The sequence below is a fragment of the Lagenorhynchus albirostris genome, chromosome 17, assembly GCF_949774975.1.
Source record: "Lagenorhynchus albirostris chromosome 17, mLagAlb1.1, whole genome shotgun sequence".
NCBI lineage: Eukaryota > Metazoa > Chordata > Mammalia > Artiodactyla > Delphinidae > Lagenorhynchus > Lagenorhynchus albirostris.
The window spans coordinates 44,379,080-44,403,972 of record NC_083111.1 but is presented as its reverse complement, the minus strand read 5'-3'; the positions used below and the strand labels follow the sequence as shown (position 1 = coordinate 44,403,972).

The window sequence follows — 24,893 nt, the reverse complement described above, 5'->3', positions numbered from 1 at the left end:
TAAAAATACTGTTTCAGTCACAAATCGTGCCATTCTAAAATTGATGATTATGTTAAAATGTTTCCTTTTTGGTAAATTTTATTTTCTAAAGCTCATGTGGCAACTAAGGATGAAGCACTATGATCAAAATTTATTGTTGCTCTTTAAGTTTTTAAAAAACTTTTTACCATATTTTGAGTTCATGTTGTTTCATGAGTAGCTATCAGACCATGATTCTTATTCTATGGGGTCTTAGAAGAACTATGGATTTAGATGCCTCAAAACTAAAGTATTAGGAATCCTGTTCATTTGTAGGTGTTGCTTCATTGTTTTAAAAAATCATGTAATACAGTCTGAGTTTCATGGTTTGTGGTTTTCGGCTGACCTTTATTTTATTTTAAAACCCTTCCTATAGGTGGGCAAAGTAGATTTTGCATCTTTATGGTATGAAGATAGACATAATTTAAATTGGCAGGATAAGTATTGTGGTATCACTGCAGCAGAAAATTGTATAAATGGTTGTGTGCACTCAGGGATATTAGTAAGAATTATGTCCTCCCAGAGCACTTCATTCCATGCATGTTTGCCAAAGGAGTAAACTATGGTATTTATTATCATTTTGAAGAGTTTTTTGACAGAAGCCATTTTTCTAAGAGAAGAATGAGTTGAGATCAAAATTAAATATATTACCAGACACACAGAATAAACATGTAATGGAGCATGGGCCTATCCTATAGTGAAATAAATGAAATCTGCTGGGTAATATCTCTGGTTTTCCAAGATACTCGTTTTGCTTTTCTTCAGTGGCAAGTGCGCCTACTTGATCCCACACACTTTTTTCTTTTTTTAGAGTTAACGGATATGTACCACAACGTTGAAAGGGACTTTTCCTACTGCCGCACACGAGCGCTGTTGTCCACAACTGAAAACAGCAGGCGCTAAGTATCCCATATTCTAAAGAGGGCCACCAACGATTGAGACCAGGCACCTCCCTGCAGGGTTTGCTAAGAGCCCCACCATTTTTCATTCATTCAGTATATATTTATTAGGCACCTTCTATGTTCCAGGCAGTGTTCTAGGCACTGGGGATGCAGCTGTTTGCAGAAGTTCCTATCCTACTGTAATGCACAATCTGGCGCTCTAGTGGAAGGGGAAGAAGGTAGCTCTCTTCTTGCTTAGATTAAAGGTGGAGGTGGGGGCACTTCCAGAGAGCCATTCGTAGTAATCGGTGTCCCTACAGGAAAACAGACTGGCCTCTGGTGTCCCAGCCAGTTGCTTGCTAAGCTGGTTGAACCTGCAGACCCACTGATGTGCCAGCCACTAGAGCCGAGTTCAGTGAGCAAGTTCCTGGGAGTCTGGAGGGTCTATTAACATAGATGTCTGCATCTCTCCCAAAGACTTCTGTTGGCGGAGCCAAGGCCTGCAGAATTACTAGGGACCACGGTGTAGTGTTCTAGGAAAGAAGAGACTAGGAGACCTCTCCCCTTCCTTAGGTCCTGGTGGCCCCTGGAGAGTGTAGCAAAGAACCTCTACAATCTCTGTGGCTCTAAAAAAGGTGATCAGAAGTCAGAATGCTACTGAGGGGGTTTCCAGGCCGGAGGAGACAATACCCCACCCAGGGAGCTGCCCCTCCTCAAGAGGGGTGAGCACCAGGGTAACACCGAACACCACATCAGAAATCCATACACACCCCTCTGCCCTCCAACACTAGGAATCAAGCCAGAGCAGGACCAGGGAAACATCTCCCCAGCTGACAAGCAACCATTTATGTCAGAAGATCCTTCCTTCTTTCCCAGCTCCTAACACCAGAGAAGAAGTAGACCTTGAGGTTGAAAAGGGCAGGGGGGGGGAGAAAGTTCTGGGTGCAGATAACATCCCTTCCTGCCAGTCTCTTGGTCTTTCTGTGCAAGCCCGTACTGAGGGGAGGGATGAGATTTATATTTAATATGAGATTGAAGTTTGTAATTGGTCTGGACTTTCAATAATGAAAAGTGACCTGGGGACTTCCCTGGTGGCGCAGTGGTTAAGAATCCGCCCGCCAATGCAGGGGACACAGGTTCAAGCCCTGGTCCGGGAAGATCCCACATGCCATGGAGCAACTAAGCCCGTGTGTCACAACTACTGAGCTTGCGCTCTAGAGCCTTCAAGCCACAACTACTGAGCCCTTGTGCCACAACTACTGAGCCTGCAAAGCCACAGCTACTGAAGCCCACGCACCTAGAGCCTGTGCTCCGCAACAAGAGAAGCCACCGCAATGAGCAGCCTGCGCACCACAGCGAAGAGTAGCCCCCGCTCGCCGCAACTGGAGAAAGCCCGTGCGCAGCAACAAAGACCCAACACAGCCAAAAATAAATAAATAAAATAAATTTTAAAATAAATAAATAAATAAACTAAGAGCAATTTAGTAAAAAAAAAAAATTATTCGAAGTGTTAATCAGAATCACCGAGATAAGGAATCAAAGCTAATAGAGCTTTTCCATCTGCCCCTTAATTGATCTGGAAAAATTTAATTAGTAGTTGGTTTCGCGTTACTCAGATTTTGTTGCTCTGGGCCTAGAATTTTTTAGCTGCTTACAGTATAGCAGAGCTATGCATGAATTAAGTTTTTCCTGATATTTTTAGCAGGCAAAACTACTTACTAGAAACTGAAAAACATAAAAGGAATGGGTGTTCAATTGCCGTTGAGGAATGCGACTGAAATTTCATCGTTCTTTTTTTTTATACGGGTGGCTCAGATTTCTGTAGGACAAGATAACTATAGTGATGCCCATCAGCTTGTAGCTCATTGCTGGATCCAAGCAAAATAACACATCAAACCAACTATGGGACAGTCTGAATGGACACAGGCAGTCTTGCTTCTGTGTCAAGTGGACGTCATGTTAGTTTTGTCACTGCATATCTCTTTTTATTGATAAAATTATGGCATCTGTCCCAAAGGGCTATGCAGAAATGCGTTTATATTTCTAGAGAGCCGATTAAATACAAAAATGCTTAATAAACATACACATACTTATTTCATAAGGCTAATTATAGCTAAAATACATTAATATATTTTAAGTAAAATACTCCACAAGGTACAATCTGGGAGGAAAGGTGGGATTTTTTTAATGTTTCCCTATTTTTAATCTATAAACAATCTGTTAAAAAAAACTGTTTTATTTGATAATTGGCCTTTGAAGTGCTTTTGCAGTTCTTGGGAGACCTAAGAAGTTGTTCTCACTAGGCTCCAATCCAAACTTATGTGGGTGGATTTGCTGTTGTCTTTGAGTGCCTGCGTAAGCACCGCCAGCTATCGGACCTAGGGTGGGTCACTTGGTCTCTGAGTGTCCTCACCTATAAAATGGAGTTGGTAATATCTACCACATAAAGTGCTTGTTAGGATTAAATGCCTTAATGCACAGGACCTAGGATAGTGTCTGACCCCTTGTAAATGATCAATAATTGGCACTTTTCCCTTCTCCTCCATTGATAGCCACAAGAAATGATGTTCTCCCTTTTCTTTGGGAATGAAAAAATCTAAATGTCTTAAATTTACCATAGATGCTCTGAGGTTAAACAGACGCTTAATGCAGTTTCCAGTTACAATCCCAGAATATTTGTGGTCGTTCAGTCATTCGGCCATAGACAAGGGGCACTCAGCTCCGAACAGAGTTACATGTACAATCTTCCATCCAGGTAGGTAAATAGTGTCTATTTGAGGAAGAAGGCTCTGCCAGTAGATTTAATGTTAACGTAGATTTTAAGAACGTGTACGGTGAGGAATTCAGCCTTCCTTCTATAATGTGTCAAGAGTCTGAAATTATCACTCTCTTCATTAGTTTTAAATGTATATGTAGGTTTTCTTTAAGAAAGCTTCAAAGTTCATTGACTTGAGAACTCTTTTATTGTATTCTTCTCAGTGCCAGAAATTAAATCAGGAAATTCCATAATATATTGATGTTTTAATTTTTTTTTTTAAACTTTAAGTGCTACCTATTATCCCTGTTGCTTAGCAGAAGGCCCCTTACCTGTTCATAGATATCTAAACTAATCAGTGGACTTCACTGGACTTTTGCGTCTCCCGTCTCATTGTTAGTAAAATGACTGTGGCAGCCTCCATGAATAGTGTTCTGTAAAACCAAACCAGATTCTGTTCAACACAGTAAAAATTTGAGCTAAAGTGGAGTGTTAGGGGGGAAAGGAGTATGTCGCTCCAGGCCACAAACAACTCAAAACAGTTTGAGGCATGCACTGGTAAATCTTACAAAATGCTATAGGCAATTCAGCATCAAAATTGCCATAGAAAATTATTGTTGTTAGCCATCCTGTTGATAGTTCGTATTGTTAGAATTGCTAGCAGATGGGAAAATGGATGAGTCAGGATACAGTATTAGCAATCCATATTTTTTTAATCACTGGCCACTAATAGGGTCTGTAGCATCTGTGAGATTTATTTAAACAGTTGCTAGGAAGAGTTTGTTTTCCCAGTAAACACAGCAAACCTTATACAAGGGTTTTTTGATTGACTCTTTGACTAAATGTGTTAACATTAACATGTAAGACCATTTGCTTCATTGTGATGGTTATCTCATTTGACAGACTGATTATACCAGCAACTCGTAGACCCATTAAGTCTTGAAATGTTGTCACATTTAAGCATTTTAAAACTTCATGATCCTGTTTCCTCTATTTTTTGAAATTAAGACTTTTTAAAAAGCCTTCATGTAATTAGGACTATTTTTGACAAAACAAAATAATATAGAAATCTGAATGTTCTCCCCCTATAGCTTTTAAGATGAAATTGTTTGGGAAAATAATTCCTTCTGACTTAATTTTACTGTCGGCTCTTCCTGATGTAGTCATAAGAATGTTTGCTCTTCTTGGCCATTTGAAATGACAGATAATCAGGGGGCAAGACATATTAATAAAAGCAGAGAATAAAATCAATTTCCATAAAAGGGTTTAAACGGAGATTGCGTATACTGAATCATATGGGTCTGAGAGAAACACATTTTGAGATCTGGGATTATTAAAAGTCATTGCACATGACTAAGTCATTTGTTTAGCAGAAACATGAACGATAAAGGTGGGTTGAGTTAAGCCTCACAGAATCTCACTGCAAAAGAGAACCTTAGAGATGATCTAGTCTAACTTCCTTATTTTAGGTGAGGAAATGAGAGCTAGCGTGCTCAAAGTTACACTCCTGGTTAATGGCGAGACATGACCCGACCCTTATTAGGTCAACGCTGTTTTTTATTATACCAAGTCTGATATTCTTAATCTAGCACGGCCAGAGAGTTCAACAAGTTAAGTCACCACAGATTTGGAGGTGTGTTGCTAATAATAATTAGCAGCTTTTCAATACTTCTCATAGAGTTCAGAAATAATTCTAATTATTAAAAGTTTGAACTGTCAGAATTATCTATGGGTTGATTTAATCTTGTTTTCTATCTTAACTTCTCACATTACAGAGTTACTTATGCTGCTGTTTTATGTAAGAGCTAGTAAGTGAGTTTTTAATCTGAATACCTATCTTGGGTTTTCTTTTTTTAAGGGATACTGAAAAATATAATATTTTTGGATCTTGATCTGTAATCTTCTTACCTCCTGGATTAAAATGTGGTAATCTAGGACTGTTGTTAACAAAATGAGCTGCTTATTCAAAGCTGTCACTCATACACCAAACTGTACTAATTTTCAAACAAAATGTTGACTCCCATTAAAAAGTAGTTTTGACTTTTTCATTTAACTTATAAACAAGTATCCATCCACTCATCTATCTAATTATTATTATTTAAAAATTTTGGGTTTTTCTTAGATTCTTTAACTTATTTTAAACTTTTTATAAAAGCTGGGAGATCCTAGTTTACTGAACTGAAGCTTAAAGAAGATAGCCTTCCTATCTTTTGCTGAACTTCTGCAGTTTATTTCATTTTAAAAGACTGCTGTAGTGCTTTCCTCGTGGCGCCGTGGTTGAGGGTCCTTCTGCCGATGAGGGGGACGCAGGTTCGTGCCCCGGTTTAGGAGGGTCGCACATGCTGCGGAGCGGCTGGGCCCGTGGGCCATGGCCGCTGAGCCTGTGCGTCCGGTGCCTGTGCTCCGCAACGGGAGAGGCCGCGGCTGTGGGGGGCCCGCGTACCGCAAAAAAAAAAAAAAGACTGCTGTATAGAAATGTCAAATGCAGTATTTTCTATTCACTGTGGACTTCATAGCTGAACACCTAAAAACCATTTTCCCTTTCAGTTCAGGTTGAAGACCGAAGAAGTTTCTCAGCAGCACACCCCCAAATCTGTGGTGACTTAACTTGCTGAACTCTCTGGCCGCGCTAGATTAAGAATATCAGACTTGGTATAATAAAAAACAGCGTTGACCTAATAAGGGTCGGGTCATGTCTCTGCCATTAACCAGGAGTGTAACTTTGAGCACGCTAGCTCTCATTTCCTCACCTAAAATAAGGAAGTTAGACTAGATCATCTCTAAGGTTCTCTTTTGCAGTGAGATTCTGTGAGGCTTAACTCAACCCAACTTTATCGTTCATGTTTCTGCTAAACAAATGACTTAGTCATGTGCAATGACTTTTAATAATCCCAGATCTCAAAATGTGTTTCTCTCAGGCCCGTATGATTCAATATACGCAATCTCTGTTTAAACCCTTTTATGGAAATTGATTTTATTCTCTGCTTTTATTAATATGTCTTGCCCCCTGATTACCTGTCATTTCAAATGGCCAAGAAGAGCAAACTATGAATAGAAAAAAAAGTTTCTCAAGTAATGAAACAATATTGTTCTAAAACTCATCACTTTTTCTGTGACTCTGCTTTTGAAGCAGCTGTGGGCTCTGTCTCTGCATTCGAGTTTTTCCTCTTACTGCATGGCAGCTTATTTGGTCACTTAGCCAAGTCATGTGTCCTCAATGTTTGTAAAGGTTGTCAAACTACAATATTCTTTAACTGTGTTAAGGCCTGAAGATTTAAGAATCATTGTTAGTTGTGCAAGTTATATTTTGTCATTAAGTTCAAAACTAAATTTTGTTAAATAGAATTAGCCTATAACATATAAAAGTCATTTCCAGATGAGTGATTCATTCTTGTACATTTTTCGTATACAGTAAAAACCACAATGTATGCATGTTCTAAAATTCTTTTATTTATTTGACTTGACTTACCAAATTCTAAACTCTGACAAATGTAGAACAGAGACTTGATACTCCAGCACTAGTTTACTCTGCATTTATTTTGGAATTAGTCAACTGGCATATAGTTATGGTAATACAGCTACTTTGTATTCCACGTAGAAAGATGGTTCATAAGTAACATTTCTTTCCTATATATAAAAAAATGTAAATTCAAGTTGATTTACCACAAGCTCTGTTAATCCATAAATGTAATTCTGAAGGGATTTCCATCTTCCTCTTTATAGTTTCAAGAAACTTGATTTTAGTGAAGGAAATTTTCATCACAGTAATACTGATATTAATTCAGGAAACTCAACTTTTTCTTCTGATATTATCCTTATTAGCTCTCAGAATTGTTTTAATTTGATTATTATTTTAAAAGGGTGATAGTGGATTGTATGGTACTGTAGGGTCATTTTTATCATTATGAGTCTGTATAAATTGTTATCTGGTTTGCACATCATTTTACTGCCAAGGCATTGAGCATACTGTTCTCCAAGAGATTGCAAAAGCTGCTTCTGCCACGTTTCCCACCCCAAACCATTTTTATGCCTGTGGGAGCCTTGATAGCTGCAGAAACAGAGAGTGCTAAATATGTTATTAGGGCTTAACTAGAAGTCAAAACTCAACCGGAAGTTCATATCTATAAATCATACCCATTTTTATAAGAAGTGAAAATTTTTACCAGTTAACCTCACTTTTTTTTAGTCTAGATGACACCATAATCTAGAGTTATTTAGGACTATATGGATATTTCTGTTCTGTTAACAAAATAAGAAAAGCCTCTGACCACAGATGTTAAGGTTTGGGGATTATTTTCTGTTGGATATCATAGGCAGATTGTAAAATCAGAGAGAAAATCTTCTTTTCCTGGATAATCTTATCCTCATCAAGCGCTTCAGTTATAAACTAAATGCTGATGATTCCCTAAGTCTGTGTCTTCAGCTTGAATCTTTCTCCTGAGGTCCAAAACCCCCAATTATAATCCATATCTCATATCTCCACCTTGATGCCATTAACTCCCCTACCTTATTAATGGTTTCACTCTCTACCCCATGACCCCAGCTTGAAGCCGGAATCATCCTTAACCTTCCTTCTTTCTGGCCCTTCATAATCAGTCAGTGAACAAAGAAAGCCCTATCAATTGTATTGATATTTTCAAGACTCTCCAATCCCTCTCTTCTTCTCAGTCTCTACTTCCATTTTCCTGGTTCAAGAGTCATCCTCTCAGTAGACTGTTGAACCTGCTAACAGGTCTTCCTTCCTCCATTTTTCCCCCGTGGCAATGCATTTTCTCTACCTGCTATTGGAGATATTTTTGTAAAGCTCATTCATATATGATCATGTTTTGAGCACCAATTATGCTCAAAATTATCAAGCATTTCTTTCTTGTCTACAGAAAGTTTGTAGCAACACACTTAAGGCCCTTAAGTCATCTGGCCTCTCCTCTCTTTCCTCTCCTAATCCCCTCCCCCCTGGATCCTTCCTACATCCCAGCAGTCAGCTGACATCTCGAAAGATGCCAGGCATTTGTGTGCCTTATACATCTCTGCTCATGCTGTTACCCTTCTCCCCTGTCCCGTTTCCCGACTTCTCAACTTTCTCCTCCACTAGTGAGTTAGCTGTGCATGGACCTGTCTTGCCAGCTAGATTGCAAGCTCTTTGTGGGGTAGTGTTCTATTCATCTCTGCATCTACAGTGCTTGGTCCATAGAAAATATCAATAATTTTTTTAATAAATGAATCCTCTGAAGTTCTCGGATGGCCCACCAGAAAACATAACTATATATGTATCTCATGTAGAAGTCAGATTTCCTGTAACCTCGACCTTATACAGCCACAAATATGAAGTTAAATTTTAAACACACACACGCGCGCACACACACACACACACAAAACAGGTATAACAAGCTTCAGCACTAAAGCCATGCTCTGTCTTTCCTAAAACAGCCTCAAGCTTTCACTCAGAAGCTGTTTATTCTTATTTAGTATAATGCCTTATAGGATTGTTGAATTGCCCTCCTGGTTTGCAATAAGTGAACAGACTTGGAGTAGAGAGAGAAGGATATCCACTCAATGATGGCAAAGAAAGGAGCTCATAGCTTTACCTCAAATGAAGATAAAAAGCCAAAAAGAAGAGAGGAAATTAATACATGGTATAGATTAGTCATCGATATTAATAATGATGATTCATCATAAGGAAAGGTTGTTTTAGGCCCTGTATCCTCTGCTTTAGAAGGCAGCATAATCTGCAAAATACTTTATAAAGATTTTCTGTTAAAAATGGTTGAAACAGTTTTATCACTTAAAGAACTAAGATTTAGATACTTCATGAATTTACTTATATGGAACACCTAATTCCCTAGCAATGCCAGCTAATTGTTCTCTAGTATCACAGACCTGTTTTTCACAAATTCTACATATTGATAATATAAAAGTCTATTAGAGAAGAAAATTTTTTTCTTCTAAGTAGCTTCTTTCTCTGAATTCGGTCCATTCCTTTAGTATAATATTTATAAACTATTGGCAATTTGCCCCAGTAAGATAGTATAAGATATTTATAAGATATTTAGTACAAAAATTGTTCGCTTTGTATGATGTTATATCTCCTAATTATAGTGTAACCCATTCCTTTGAGTCATTTATTCTGTATTCCTGTTTATCTACCCACCTTTGTGTCTTCATATTTAGCAGTATAGTTTAATAGTTTCTAGGTATGTGTACAAGGTCTAAAGTTTAAATATTTTTGGAATGCCTCGGGTAGACATGAAACCCATGCATAAAAAATCAATTATAAAATAGTCCATGAGTCTAGAATCAAATACTAAATGGTGGTCTTTAAATTTTGAATGTTATATAGAAATTCAGAGATAAGAAAGATAACATAGGCTAAAATAGAGACAAAGTGGAATTGGATCTTATGTAGACAGCACTCAGCCTTGTCTTTCTCGGGGAAACGTGGCTGTGTGTGGTCTCTATTGGCCCTTCATCTCACTATCACAGAAAGTTTCAAGATTCCCTGTTAGCTTATTCTTTATCCCCACAGTGATTTGAACAGTAGTGATCAAATAACAGATTAATATTTACATTAAAAATTAATTACAGGATTTCCCTGGTGGCTCAGTGGTTAAGAATCCGCCTGCTAATGCAGGGGACACGGGTTCGAGCCCTGGTCCAGGAAGATCCCACATGCCGCGGAGCAACTAAGCCCGTGTGCCACAACTAGTGAGCCCAAGTGCCACAACTACTGAAGCCCCTGTGCCTAGAGCCCGTGCTCTGCAACAAGAGAAGCCACCGCAATGAGAAGCCCGCACACCACAACGAAGAGTAGCCCCCGCTCGCCACAAACTAGAGAAAGCCCATGTGCAGCAACGAAGACCCAACACACCCAAAAATAAATAAATTTATTTTAAAAAACAATTAATTACAGCAGAAATTAGCACACCATTGTAAAGCAATTATACTCCAATAGAGATGTTAAAAAAATTAATGGGGGCTTCCCTGGTGGTGCAGTGGTTGAGAGTCCGCCTGCCGATGCAGGGGACACAGGTTTGTGCCCCGGTCCGGGAAGATCCCACATGCCGCGGAGCAGCTGGGCCCGTGAGCCATGGCCGCTGAGCCTGCGCATCCAGAGCCTGTGCTCCGCAACGGGAGAGGCCACAGCAGTGAGAGGCCCGTGTACCGCAAAAAAACAAACAAAAAAAATTAATGAAGTATGTAATAATATAATACTATGCTTTCTATATACATGTATATAATAGTATATAATATAATAAGCTAGGGTTTTCTTTTTTTTTAATGATGTTTGACTAAAAAATAACAGGACATATTTTAGATATATACCAGAACTTCTTATACACCAAAGCAAGTGGTAGTCACCTTCAGAGTCATCATCCTGGGAGCCAGTGCATTCTCTCCCATAACACTGTCATTCTTATATTCTTGGAACTCTTCTTTTGCATTTCTTCAGTCTCTGACTCATTCTTTTCAGTATCCTCAGTGGTGACAAACCTTCTTCAGTTGAGAATGGATTTGATTTTGGGAACCAAGGGTCACTTAGGGCCAGGTATGATGAGTAAGGTGGAGGATCAAGCTGAAAAATGCTATTTTTGGTTAAGATTGACATGTGACTGTAAAGTAATGAGAGTGTTTTCTGGCTTGCCTTATAAAGTAACCAAAGACAGTTCTCTTCTGAAAACAAAATACAAGCTGCAAGTTTTATCATATTAAAACTGAGTCTGGATTACTCTCATGTAATTTCCTGCTCCAGAGTTGATCATGGCTCCCTGAAGTCCAAACCTGGCTTTGGCTGGCTTCCAGGACCCCACCAGCTCCTAGTTTTCTGTCTTGTTTTTGGTCCTTATTAGTTCTTCCTCCTCAGCACAGCAGGGCCTCCTCCCAGGGCCCTGCTCACTTCCCTGAGGTATCCCCTTTTCCAAGGACCAGCGCAGTCCCTGCTCCCTAAAGGGAATCATGTCTCCATTACATTTATAGCAAGCCTCCTCTCTTTTTTGTTGGGAATCTGCTTTAAAAAAAAACAAAAAACAATGGATGCTTTTCCCGGGAAAATGTACACATGAACATGCAGAATTTTTCACATGAGAAGCTTGGTCCCAGATTTGAGTTAAGAACCTGTCACTATAATCTGTACCACATACAGTAGGGCTTAATTGTACAGGGTCTGGCATAAGTCCCTAAATATTTATAGTTGCTAATCTTACCCTTCAAGCTAATTTGTAAGTTTCTAAGGCAAGGAAATAGTTTAGTACTTCTATGCTTCCCTTACAATACCTACCAGGATGCTGAGTAAGAGCAAATAGTAGATCATTTTGCTTTAACAGACTTTTTAAAAATCACCTGTCTGCCACCATTGCTTTAATAGTTTCTGAAGGAGACAGAGTGTTTGATTTTTTTAAATGTTAATAAGATAAAAAGCCCAAGTATTAGGTTATATATTTCAGGGCATCCTATAGGCCCTGAGGCAATATCCCTAAAATGTTTCTCAGGAGATTATCCATATCTTGCTGTTTTGACATGTAAATAAATACAGTAAAGCTCAGGATGCCACAGATCCTGTTATGTAGAACAGATTTTATCCCCCATTCACACAGGTCATGAGGCCTCTCTTCTGTTGTTACACAGAAAACCAGTAAAGGATGTGCCAGTGTTGCCCCCAGAAGCTAGCATAATCAAACTAAATCATTATAGTCAAACTGTATCATTTAGTCAAATCATTACTGTCCAGCGATAACATATACAGTGAACATGTGACAGGTATTTCATTTTCAAATTGGCCAAGCCCATGTCAGAACTTACACAGCACTGTTTGTATCAGACTCGGGATATTTTGAATCAGAAATTTAAAAACGCTGTCTTACCAAAATGCTTGGGGTGAAAGTATTCTAGATAATTTAATTTTCTGGTTAACCAAGTGCTTAAAATTTAAGCATTTGGTAAAATGCAGAATAGAATGGTTAATTTAACCTGTATTCAATCTTGTCACATTCTTGGGTGATCTCTGCAAGTGTTTATGATTATCGCAGCTCTCCATAGATGACAAGAGTGTGAGAGAGTAGAGTGAATATATCCGAACATATCCTTAAAGTCTGTTTGTTGACGATGGTGGATTTGTCCTTCTGCCTTTTTTTAAACAGATACATTTTATTAGCTTATTTTTCTCATTTGTTTTTTCCTAAAAGCAGAGTTTTTTATTGTTTCGTTGCAGATTACTTGAGGTTCTTGCAAGATGTGGCTTCTTGGTTCTTGAGGGAAGGAATTCCTGTTTTAATTGTTGAGCCATATTTCAAAGATGACGTAAAGAGTTGAAATATTCATGCTAAAACTCATTAGACTTTAACCTATTGTAGATAATTTTACTATTTTAATATCTTCTTTTTATTTTCTATATCCAGTTAAAAAATCTAAGTTTAGAAGAACTACAGATGCGGTTAAAAGCGCTGGACCCCATGATGGAACGAGAAATAGAAGAGCTTCGTCAAAGATACACTGCGAAAAGACAACCCATTCTGGATGCAATGGATGCGAAGAAAAGAAGGCAGCAAAACTTTTGAGTCTAATTTCTTTTCTGTTTGTTTCTATGACTATTCTGGAGACCAAGAAACCACTAAGAATTGAAGGAATATTATGATTTTTTTTTTTAATCTCTTAAGATTTGTGCTCTATGACCAGGCAACAGTCAAAAACTGATGATGGTACAAACCCAGGTAAATCCCCAAAAGACAGAACTTAATACTCTTTCCACTGTGTTTTCATTCTTAAATGATGGACACAGCAGAAATGCATTCTTCTCTGCATCTGTCAGCTGCATACTGGCACTAAAACTGTGTTGTAAAATGAAGGCTGTGTTTAGAAACCTTGAAAATCCAAAGCTATTGTTTAATTGTACAGCACCGAAGGGCTTTATGTTACAATATTCTTTATTCTCTTTTAGTAGCCTATTTATTGTATCCCTTTAGGTAAATTTATTTATTTATGCTATTTCACTTTGTTTTGTTTTTTAAGGACAAGATCAGGATAGCTTTCGTGAAGGTAGGGACATATTAATAGATGATAATGTACAACCAAATTATACCGTAAGCAGGGAGCTATGGGGTTACTTACATTCCTTGATTTCCAGGATAGTTTTCCAATAGAAGCAAAGCAATAATAGCAATAGTACACAAATGGGCCAGACATTTTTTATACTGAAGCAATAATTCCATTTTTACCTTCTGAAATTTTAATTTTTTTATTTTTGATGTTTGGTACAAATAGGACTTTGTATATTTAGGTCATACAGAGCTATAATGTTTAAAACCAAAGAAATCAGCGGAACCCTTGCACAAAAAAGTATGGTAAATATTTTTAAAGAAATAAATCCTTAAGACAAATGTAATTGTTAATATTGTTTCATGTGTAGGTCTGATAGCTAAACTGTATCAGATTGTAATAAGCTAATCAGATTTATTTCTGTGAGTATGTGATCAACTGTTACAGACTCTTGTTGATTTCACTTATTTCCTGGGAATTGGTAAACGTCATGTGCCTGACGATAACAAAATAGCAAAAACATTTTTACTGAACTGTGCAAGCCTTGGGGACTGAAAAAAAAAAGATTAAAACCATTAAAAAGAAACTCATTTCTAAGCTGAATGATCATTTGCAGGATTGAACTGGGACCAGTCATTTCCTAAACTACATATGGCCATCTTGACAGCATTTGTTCTTTTGTGTGTTTAATTACTATGTTTAAATCATAAAGACAAATAAATGTTACTGTGCCACCCAACACATTTCATCTCTATCTTTTTTTAAAACTGATGACCTGGATTCTGTCTCTTCCAGGCAAGGAAGGTATATTAGTCAGGACAGGCTAGATTATACAGTGATAAAAACTCTGAACCTTCAGTGACTTAACATAACCCAGGTTATTTGTCACTCATGTGCCCTGCTCCTGTCCTTCACACCCAGGGACCCTGCTGACAGAGCCTCCACCATCTGCAACGTTGGTGGTCACCACAGCAAGGGAAGGAGCCCTGATGAGTCTCACATTAGCTCCAGCCAGCCAGTGACAGAAGGTGTGTCATCTCTGGAAACTTCTATTCCTTTTTAAAATGGCATTTGTGCCCCAGGTAATGCCTGGAGTAACATTTGTCCTTGCCGCGTTAAGTCCTTACAAATAGTAAATTGTGTAATTGGATACAAATTATAAGATAGTTATAAAATAGTGGTAAATATTGAAGATTTTATAAGGACTATTAAAAATGAAAACTGAATTTACAGCATATGCTTCAGCTACATCTGTTTGGGAAAATCAGATGAGTCAATCAACTCAAACACCCCATCCTTTTTTTTCCTTTCTTAATTGTTTTTCTTTTCAGTCAACTGCCTAATACCTCGCCTAATTTGATGGAAACAAATGACTGACTTGTTATTAGCCAAGTAAAGCCACCTACGTGAAATGACAAGAAATCTATGAAGGTGATTTCTCTCTAGTTTGCTAAGCTAGAAAAGTTATGCAAATTAATTCAATGGGGCCTGTTAACTACTCTTACTAATAAAGTCTCAACAAGAGTCCTCCTTTTAATAATAAGTATCCCATGTTCCAATCGTATTGTAACTTTTATGTGAATAGACTTTATATACTGTTGTTATATTTGTCTTTTTAAATATATGTATACTAACGTATGTATATGTCTATGTAACTCTCTTAATATGTATATTTAAGAGAGTTGCAAACAATGGGCGTTGTTTTACTTTAGAGCCTTAGGAAGCTCCAGAACATTTCAGGATAACCTGCCTTAAAATTTTCCTATCTTCTCACTCTCTGCCCACCACCAATCAAAAAAGGGAATTTAAAATTTAGAAGAACCAAAAGCCATTAAAGAAACTTTCAAGTCTAGGTCAGCCTTGATTAATCATTATTCTTAGGAAAGAGTTTTCTAGTTATTTTAATGAGTTTAAGAAGAAGCCTCTTATTATTTTAACCTTGGTTGCTGAGAACATTCCAAAAGTAGGTAAGTGTACTTTCTGCACACACACCACCACCCCCACCCCCCACCCCCGTCCTTTAATAGATACGGTATTGTAAATGTAATTGAAGCTAATGAGTAAGGATTTCATCTTGCTGAAAAGCCAGCATCATTGTATATGTTGGCCTGTGGATGAGAAAACTTTTTCTTTGATTTAATGAACTTAGATGACTCATTTCTACAGACTTAGAATACACTTAGCTTATTTTAGCATAAATAGTTTTATGTTCAAAATATGAGCTAATTTGGCCAATATAAATTGGACAAGAAAATGTATTTATTTAAATGGTTTTCAAAATAATAACACCTATTACTTGGGACACTTATTATGTGTGTCAGATACTATGCTAAACAACCTTACATGTATTACTTACATGCTTTTGAATTTCTTTCTTCTGCTTATTTATTGAATCACATCCCCAAGGTTTAAAATCACTCTCTACTCACTAAAGAATATGTAGCTTGTCTAGCGGAAATTATATAATATATTAATAAGATGTTTTTAACTTAGTCACAGGAAATCTCTTCAAATTACTGACACATTAGCATTCAATAGGAATGCTATTTTTGTTTCATATCCTGTATTTTAAAGATTAATGATTAAAGTAAATTCTGAAAGTACTAATTATAAAACATTCTAAATAAAACTTTTTTTTTTGCGGTACGCGGGCCTCTCACTGTTGTGGCCTCTCCCGTTGCGGAGCACAGGCTCCAGATGCGCAGGCTCAGCGGCCGTGGCTCACAGGCCCAGCCGCTCCGCGGCACGTGGGATCATCCCGGACCGGGGCACGAACCCGTGTCCCCTGCATTGGCAGGCGGACTCTCAACCACTGCGCCACCAGGGAAGCCCTAAATAAAACTTTTTTAAAAATAATTGGAATTGCATTACATTACTAAATTTATTAAGTACAGGCATTTAATTAGATATTGCATCAAAATGCTATCTTGGAATACTAGATTTTTTTTTTTTCTTTTTTGTGGTCCCAAAGCCCAGGAATCTGGAGCCTAACAAGAGAGCTACTTGTCTTTGCTGTCTGAGCAGTCTGATAGGATCTATACCCAGGGACGTTTGGATAGTCCCATGCACTGAATAGTGGCTTATCCTCCAAGGAGTCAATCAGCTTCGCCCTGTTCCACGTCCATACAAAACACCTTCAACCTCAGCCAACCACTTCCCGGAGTCATTAAAAGACCCCAAGAGAGAAAAAAAAATGACCAACTCAATTCTTCCACCAATCTTGGAAAAACAGCTTCAAGTCCATTTTCTTCTCACGCCGGACCGTAGCATTAGCCAGACTCCCTACCACTATTTTTTTTTTCACTTGATTAAGCTCCCTAAATTAAAATTCTGATTTGCTGGGTCACTCTTAAGTTCACAGAATTTTGCCTACCAAGTTAAGAATGAACTTTGCCTACCAAGTTAAGAATGGCCTCCTGCCATTCAAGACCTACAACACGTCCCAACCTACACGACCTCATCTTGCCTTACTGATTTCTTTGAGGCCTTTCTTCCACCAAACCAAACTGCTTCCAAACTATTATAATTATTTGATCTCCCTTATTACTGGATTGTAAGGTACCTGAAACCAAGAAACTTAGTGTTTATCCATCTTGTTTCCCCACAGTGCTTCCTAGGATATTAGATGTGCTTGGTAGTAAATAAAGTTTCATTGACTGCAATTAGCTCAAATAACAAAATTGTCATCATTAATCATATAAGCTAATTCCTTTCCTTACATCCAGGTAATCATAGTAAAGAGAACAATAATATCAACCCGTTTTTGAGCATCTATTAAGCCATGAACTTGATATATTATCTCAAACCTTCACAAGAAGGTACATAGTCTTTTTCTCAGAAAAGACAGGATTGGAGAGATTAAATGAGGTCATAACGCTAGTCAGTGCCAGCATGAGTTTTAAACTCCCGTCTGTCTCCAAAATCGTTGCTTTTCCCACTAGACCACATTGCCTAATAAAAACAGCAGGTCTGGCTTTAGAATTGCTGGACAGGGTTGCTAAGCCTGCCTGCTGATCTATCTTGTAAGGACAGGACCTTGTTAGTTGAGTTGAACCTTTTCTCCATTTCACTGGAAACTACATTTTCCGAAACGGCACCCTTTCTACGTGTAGGGGAAAAAAGCAGGGTGCATATACTTAAGTTTCCAAGATGACTTATACAAAAAGATTTTTTTCCTTCATTGGAATATATCTGGAGTTTGTGCGCCTTAAAAGCTGTTTTGTAAACTAAAACGTATCATATTCTCTCCCTTACCAAAGTCTGTCTCTGGTAATGAGAACTTTAGAGAAACATTAATCAGCATAGTGGAAGGTGGAAGGCCTCAGAAGCTAAATTATCTGGGTTCAAGTCCCAGCTCCTCCTTTATACTTTTGTTGCCCTGGGCAAGAATAACCATTCAACCAATCTGTGTTTCAATTTCTTCATCTGTAATAATGCAGCAACTTTGAAAATCAAATGTTCTAGTACATGTAAAATATTTAACAAAGTTCCTAGCATATGTCATGTAGATATTAGCTTAAAAAATAAACTTTTAACCCTTTCCAGTTTATACATTGTTTTTAAAAGAATAAAGAAAAGGGCTCTGTTCTTCATTGATAAACAAGTTTATTGTAACTTCTAAAGTGCATTAGAGTCTTCTAGTACCCAGATGCATCTTCCATCAAGGGTCTGGCCTGCTCTCAGGTAGTGATTTGCACTGAGAAAAATCATATTCAGTCTTTTAAGTATTTCCTTTCTACCTAGAGCAAAGTAAGTAGGTTAAGCTAAACTCCCCACACCCCCATCCCTTAAGACTATCCTTTCTATTTTAGGGATACTAAGGCCAACATCTATGGCCCCATTTGTGAAGAACCATCAGGAAAATTTCAAATTTGTGCTTCTAAAGTGTTGCTTCAGTAACGTTTTAGCATTCTGGTCCTTAAAAATATGAATCATGTAATTGACTCAGTTTCCCAATTTGCTTTGGTCCCAGGAAGTTCAAAATCAAATTTAGAGTTAATAATTGTATAGGATTCTACAATCTACATGCTTACATTTCCCTGATCTTATAAAAACTAAAAAGATTTTTTTTTAAGGAAAAGAAAAGAGATACCTGGAGGTATGAGTCCTTCCACTATACTTAGAAGGATCTGGTTCCCTATCATGTGTTATTTTTATGTCTTCTCATAGGGTTTGTGTGCGTGTCAAATACGGTGATATGTGTCAAGGGGATTTGCTGGTCAGGCCCTTGGCCTAGAACCCTGATGGATTCTTTCACATGTGAGTATCACCACCTGAGGAGAAAGGAATCTCTAGGGTATGAGGTTCCTGGGTTCTGAGATAACCACTGTGCTTCCTCTGGGGGGGAGCCAAGAGAGAGAACACCACATGCCCTTGGCCCTCATGCCTCCTGTCCTCAGCAACCTGTTCAAATCATATTTACAAAAAACTGAGTTAGACTGACCCGGCAAGCACCGTGCCTTCCAAACCCTGGGTCAGCAGCAGATCAGAATCCCTAAAAAAGCTTATCTATCTCTCAGTATTTTCCCATTTGTGTGGTTCTATCCATAAGCCACTTCATAGTCTCAATGAAGAAATAAAGAAGTAGAAGAGAGCAAAGGGAAATAGGGTTTTTTTAGCGTGATAGAAATGACAGTTATAACTAAACATTACAAAATAGTGTCATACCCTACATTTCCACAATAGAAAAACAAGTATTCCATTTTATGAGAAAGCACTGAAAGCTAATGAGTTCTACAATGTTTCTAGTAGAAAATTCAGTGCCTGCCTGGGTTTAAACCAAGCAACTAGTTGTCTTTTAAATTTTTACAGAATTTTTCCAGGGTGAACTATAACTAGTTGAGTGGAAGCTAAATAAAACCTGATACTAAAGCTCTCAGCTTTTAAAATATTCTCTTTCTAATGTTCCAGTGTATACAGACCATGCTGGATGGGGGCAGTTCTGCAGCTATGCATTTTTTCAGCCTTTCCATTTACCCATGACACGTTTCTTTCCTATTTAAAAAGAAAATATTCTTAGCAAAAATTTTCAAATGAGAAGACATAATAGCATTTGGAACCAAAAAGCCTTTGATGTTAAAAAACAAGATGTACTGAGGAATCTGAAATGTAGAACTGTTTCATTATTAATGCGTCAATGTGCATATTCATGAGTTCATTCTCTGTTGAACTTTAATAAAGTTTATAAGAAGTTTTTTCTAAAAGCACACCAGCTGATAACCATAAATCAGTTTCCATGCTTCGAATGTGGTCTTTGAAAATTATGCCTGATGTGAATGGACTAATGAACCTGGGCCTTAAGTTTCAACAAGGCTTTTCAGTTTTGAGGATATGTTAGTTGCTTTAACAAGTGAGTAGTGATTTGGGGTATGATTCAGAATTTGAATGTGGTAGGCAATCACAGAAGTCCAAACAACGTTTTTAAAGTTCATAAGGCAAAATTGTTTCACGCGAATATGATGAGTTACTAGTTTTTTATGCTTGTTCAATGACTCCTGATGTCTTACTAGTTCCCCTGACATTTATCCAAAGCAATGATAGTAAATATATATAATATATACAGATATACACAATATTAGTCTATGGTAACCATATCTAACTTGGCTGAAAGGAAGCAACACCTTTTTCTGGCAGAAAAGACCTATCCCTACTCTGTACAATTTGAAGCAAATTCATTTCTTTAGTTCTTCAGGTTATTGTAAAAAGACATGAAAGCTTATCTCATCTGCAGGTTGGAACTCCTCAAAGGTATCTTTGACGCTATGCCACTGACTTGCCGCGTGACCTTGGGTGAGTCATTTAACTTCCCCGTAAGTCTCATCTTCTTTATCAGAGAAGGCAGCCTCAGAGGGTTGTGAAAATGAATGTGACACACATGTGAAGCCCTTAGCACACTGCCTCACACCTAGGGAGCACAGGCAACTAGCACTTTCTTTAACTCTCCAACAAACATCTATTGAACACCAGCTCCGTGCCAGCTTCCGTGCCAGGTGTGGAAACACAGGCGACCTGGCTCCTGCCCGTGAGCTGGTGCTTGTCCCTGGTACAGGGCAGAGATACCAGAGTGCTGTAAGTGATAAGAAATATAAAAACAAAGCCCTGTGGAGTAGGACGAGGAATGCTTCACGGAAGGGATATTCGAACTAGGCCTTGAGGCTTGGGAAGGCGGGAGAGAAAAAAGGGCACTGTGGCGAGGGCAGAGCAGATGGAAAGGCAGAGAGACGAGAAAGAATATTTGGTATACCTTCCAGAGTCAAAGAAAGTTTGTGACGCTTTTTTTTTTTTTTTTTTTTTTTTTTTTTGCGGTACGCGGGCCTCTCACTGCGGTGGCCTCTCCCGTTGCGGAGCACAGGCTCCGGACGCGCAGGCTCAGCGGCCATGGCTCACGGGCCCAGCCGCTCCGCGGCATGTGGGATCCTCACAGACCGGGGCACGAGCCCGCGTCCCCTGCATCGGCAGGCGGACTCTCAACCACTGCGCCACCAGGGAAGCCCTTTTTTTTTTTTTTTAACATCTCTATTGGAGTATAATTGCTTTACAATGGTGTGTTTCTGCTGTATAACAAAGTGAATCAGCTATACATAAACTTATATCCCCATATCTCCTTCCTCTTGCGTCTACCTCCCAGGATCATTTGTCTTGCTTGCTCTCTCTGTCCTGCAATTTAAGAGGTCATGTGGTCTGTTTTGGTTTGGGTTTTGTTTTCCCAAATCACTGTATCTTATCTAGATTAATTAATTCCAAGTAATATCTGACCTATTTCCTGGTACCTGTGTCTCCCAGTCACACTCAGCTATATTCATTTCTATTATTTGATAGTATCTAGAAGAAATGATTTCTGCAGAGCCTTGCTAAGGTTGGATGTTGGGACAAAGAGGCCAGAGAAAGTGGGTAGAGGGTTAACAGCAGCATCTAAAGAAATAGGCTTCCCTGCAAATGACCCAATTTCATTCCTTTTTATGGCTGAGTAATATTCCATTGTATGTATGTACCACATCTTCTTTATCCATTCATCTATCATTGGACATTAAAAAAAAAAAGTCTTAAACTCAGTTCCTCAAATCAGCTCACTATTTGCCTTGACTGAAACATTTGTCTTCTTTTTGTCAGCAGCATTCTTCTCAAGACCTTTGTCATTTTCCACTTTTATTTAAGCCAATTTACAAAGGAGGGGGTATAAAGCATAACAAGGTAGCATAAATTAAAAACAAGTTAGAAAAGATAAAACAAAGGGAAAACGAAAGTAGAGAAGCAATCTGGAGCCATGAATCATATTAATAGAAAAACCGCTTACTGTGAATTTGGTCCAAAGCTTCCTAGAAGCCAAAGTGAAGAAGGAAACCAGAAACAGTTTACGTTATCTAACAACGCTGTCCAAAATGGTGGCCACTAGCGCTTGAAATGTGGATAGCCAAATTGAGATGAACTGTGAGTATAAAATACACGTATTACAAAGACTTAGTACAAAATAAAATGTAGACTATCTCATTAACAATTTTTAATATTTATTACATATTGAAATAATATTTTGGATATGTTGGGTTAAAATATCTTATTTAAATTAATTTTACCTGTTTCTCTTCACTTTTTAAAAATATATAACTGCTAGAAAATTTAAAATTACATATGTGGCTCACATGTGGTTCACATTATGAATCTATTGGACAGTGCTGGTCTGTAAGATAAAAGCTTTCATTAACTGATGAATGGATAAAGTGTGTTGTATCCATACCAGGGATACACCTGGTTATGGTTCAGCAAGAAAAAGGAATGAAATAATGGGCACAGGGGGTTTTCGTGGGGGTGATGTAAAGGTTCTAAAATTTGGGGTAATGATTGCATAACTCTGTGACTATATTAAAAACTAATGAATTATAAGCTTTTTAAAAATGAATGTGTTATATTTAGTTATGTTATAATCATAAAATAAAAGTTTTTGAAATTCAGGGAAGAAAAAAGACAAAAGCCTACTCTATCGCTCAGAAGAAACGCAATCATTCTTAGTACCTAGATAAGAAGTATCTCTCTAAGGGGACCATTGGAAAGCACACATTAATATTCAATTTGATATCAGTATTCATTATCAATATTCTCAGAGTAAACAGAGGGTTGACTTTTGCAGGTCTGTGCGGTGTTTTCAATATTTGTCAGTGGCATCACACACACTCAATTCAGTAAACACCTACATGCTAATGGCTCCCGAATCCCTTCCTTCAGCCCAGACTTCTCCTTATAAACCCCACACCCAGGCATTCTTAATGCCACTCGCGTACCTCAAGTTCAGCATGCCCAAACACCGTTGCCCCTGCATTTTCTGTCCAGTTGGTGCTACATCTGCCGTCCAGTCGCCGGTGCTAGAAGCCTGGGAGTCCTTGAATCACCACTGTCTTCCACCCCACACCACCCTCTGCCGATTCAGCCTTCCAAATGGTTCTCAAATCTGTGTCCTCATCTCCATTTTCTCTCCGCGGCTGCCCCTCAGTCTTCTGTCATTTGCTGCCCAGACGATTGCAGAGGCCCCTGAACTGGTCTCTGCTCCAGGTTTATTCCCCTCAAGTCACCGGCCCCCATCTGCTGGCACCATCAATCCAGAATGCAATGGAGTTCCATCACCCATGGGATAGCGTTCATTAAAGCAAACATTCCTCTAAGACCAGAGACCTGCCTCCCTCTCCCTTCCCGGCTCTGAATACTCCTTCAAGTGACCTATGGCTGCTGCCCACCCCTCCTGAAATTGAAGTGGCCAACTCCTGCTCATCCTGGCAACTCTGCTCAGGGATAGCACCTCCGGGTGCCCCCATACATATCGCGATCAGCACACTTTCCAGATTGTATTGCAGCAGCCACTGCTTCTGTATCTCCCACCAACTAAGCTCCCTGAGGGCCAGTTCTGTGCCCATGTTTTCCTCATCTCTGTAGCACCAGCACAGGCCCCAGCATAGTGATGCTTAATATATGCTTGTTGAATAAGGGATAAGCCACAGGTAACAGAAATGTGATTTAAATTTGAGATCTAAGCAAATGGCTAAGAAATCGTAGAAGCCCAATTTTTAGGTGCTAAATATCCTTGCTCGTCTCCATGAGAACATGGGTTATGTCTGTTTTGCTCATCACAGTGTCTCCAATTTGTATTCAGTATTTGCTGGACAGGTGGATGGGAAGATAAGCGACTGAATGAACAAAGATACAGGCAGAGAAATGAACTGAAAACAAACTGCTTTCATGAGAATAGGCCTGACATTCACAAATTTATATCTGTGTCATCTCCCAAACCTGAGTCAGTACTCGGTATTCAATATTTCGGAACCTGGGGAAGCACTGATTTTTCCCTTGAGCAAATAATTATCTGATCGGATGTGAGAATTTAGGTGACAAATACCGCTGAATTCCCTGCACTCAACTATACTATAAGGCCTGAAAGAATACACCCCAATTTTTAAAGGGGGAGACGTGAACTTCCTTATGTAGTGAAAATGGTCACATCTCTGGAGTTCTAGATGCTCTGATTCATACAAACAGACTGAAGCAAATCACATCTGCTTTACAAAAATATGAAAAGCAGAACAGAGTCTTTCTGTTTTTTTGGTTTTTTGTCCCAATAATTCTGTTGTCAATGGTATAAAAATCTGTATGGAAAGCAAAGGATGTCTGTGCTTTTCAGAAGAGTCTCAGGGCTTCCTGGATCATGAGGAACCAACCACAGTATGAAAAAGTGCTTTAGAAAATAAAACATTCGGTCGATGTGTTGAGAAAATAAAAATGTACTTGTAAGCAGTAAAGCTCGAGCAATACTATATATTTTGCTACCAGTTTATTTTTATTATATAAATTTGCTATATGTGTGATTAATATGCAAAATCAAGCATCGATGACAGACCATCACCACTACACAAAGGGAGTGAAGAAGATATTATCTGTAATGTTCCTAAAATGCAAACCTGAAGGGTGAGTTTAATGGTAAGAAATTCCCAGTCAGCTTAACAACACATTCAAGTATAGGAGCCAGACATTCTGCTTTGTCCTTATTCCCACTCTTTCACCCAAACCCTGATGAAAAAGTGGAGGGCCTTAAGTGGAGGGCACCTTTCTTGGTGGTTTGATCTACCATTTCTGGAAACATCATCAGTGCTAACATTTACTCAGAAAACATTCAGGGTAACTGGGTTCTAGTCACTTATGATATTCAGATGACTGCAACACAGTCCACACTGCAA

The 24,893-nt window shown here is 38.5% G+C and overlaps 1 protein-coding gene across 3 annotated transcripts in view; it reads left to right on the top strand.

Moving 5' to 3' along the window:
* STK3 (serine/threonine kinase 3) overlaps positions 1–15,343 on the top strand; it is a 322,689-nt gene extending 307,346 nt beyond the window's left edge. The window contains exons 11-12 of one of the 3 annotated variants that reach the window (XR_009536406.1): positions 13,044–14,708; positions 15,012–15,340. Coding sequence is in view for 1 of the 3 variants with exons in the window: in XM_060127883.1 (XP_059983866.1) it covers positions 13,044–13,202 (159 nt within the window). In the remaining 2 variants the exon portion in view is untranslated. Of the gene's footprint in view, positions 1–13,043 lie in introns of all 3 variants that reach the window. The other 2 variants (XR_009536407.1, XM_060127883.1) reach the window with 2 other exon arrangements.
* The last annotated feature ends 9,550 nt before the right edge of the window (positions 15,344–24,893 follow it).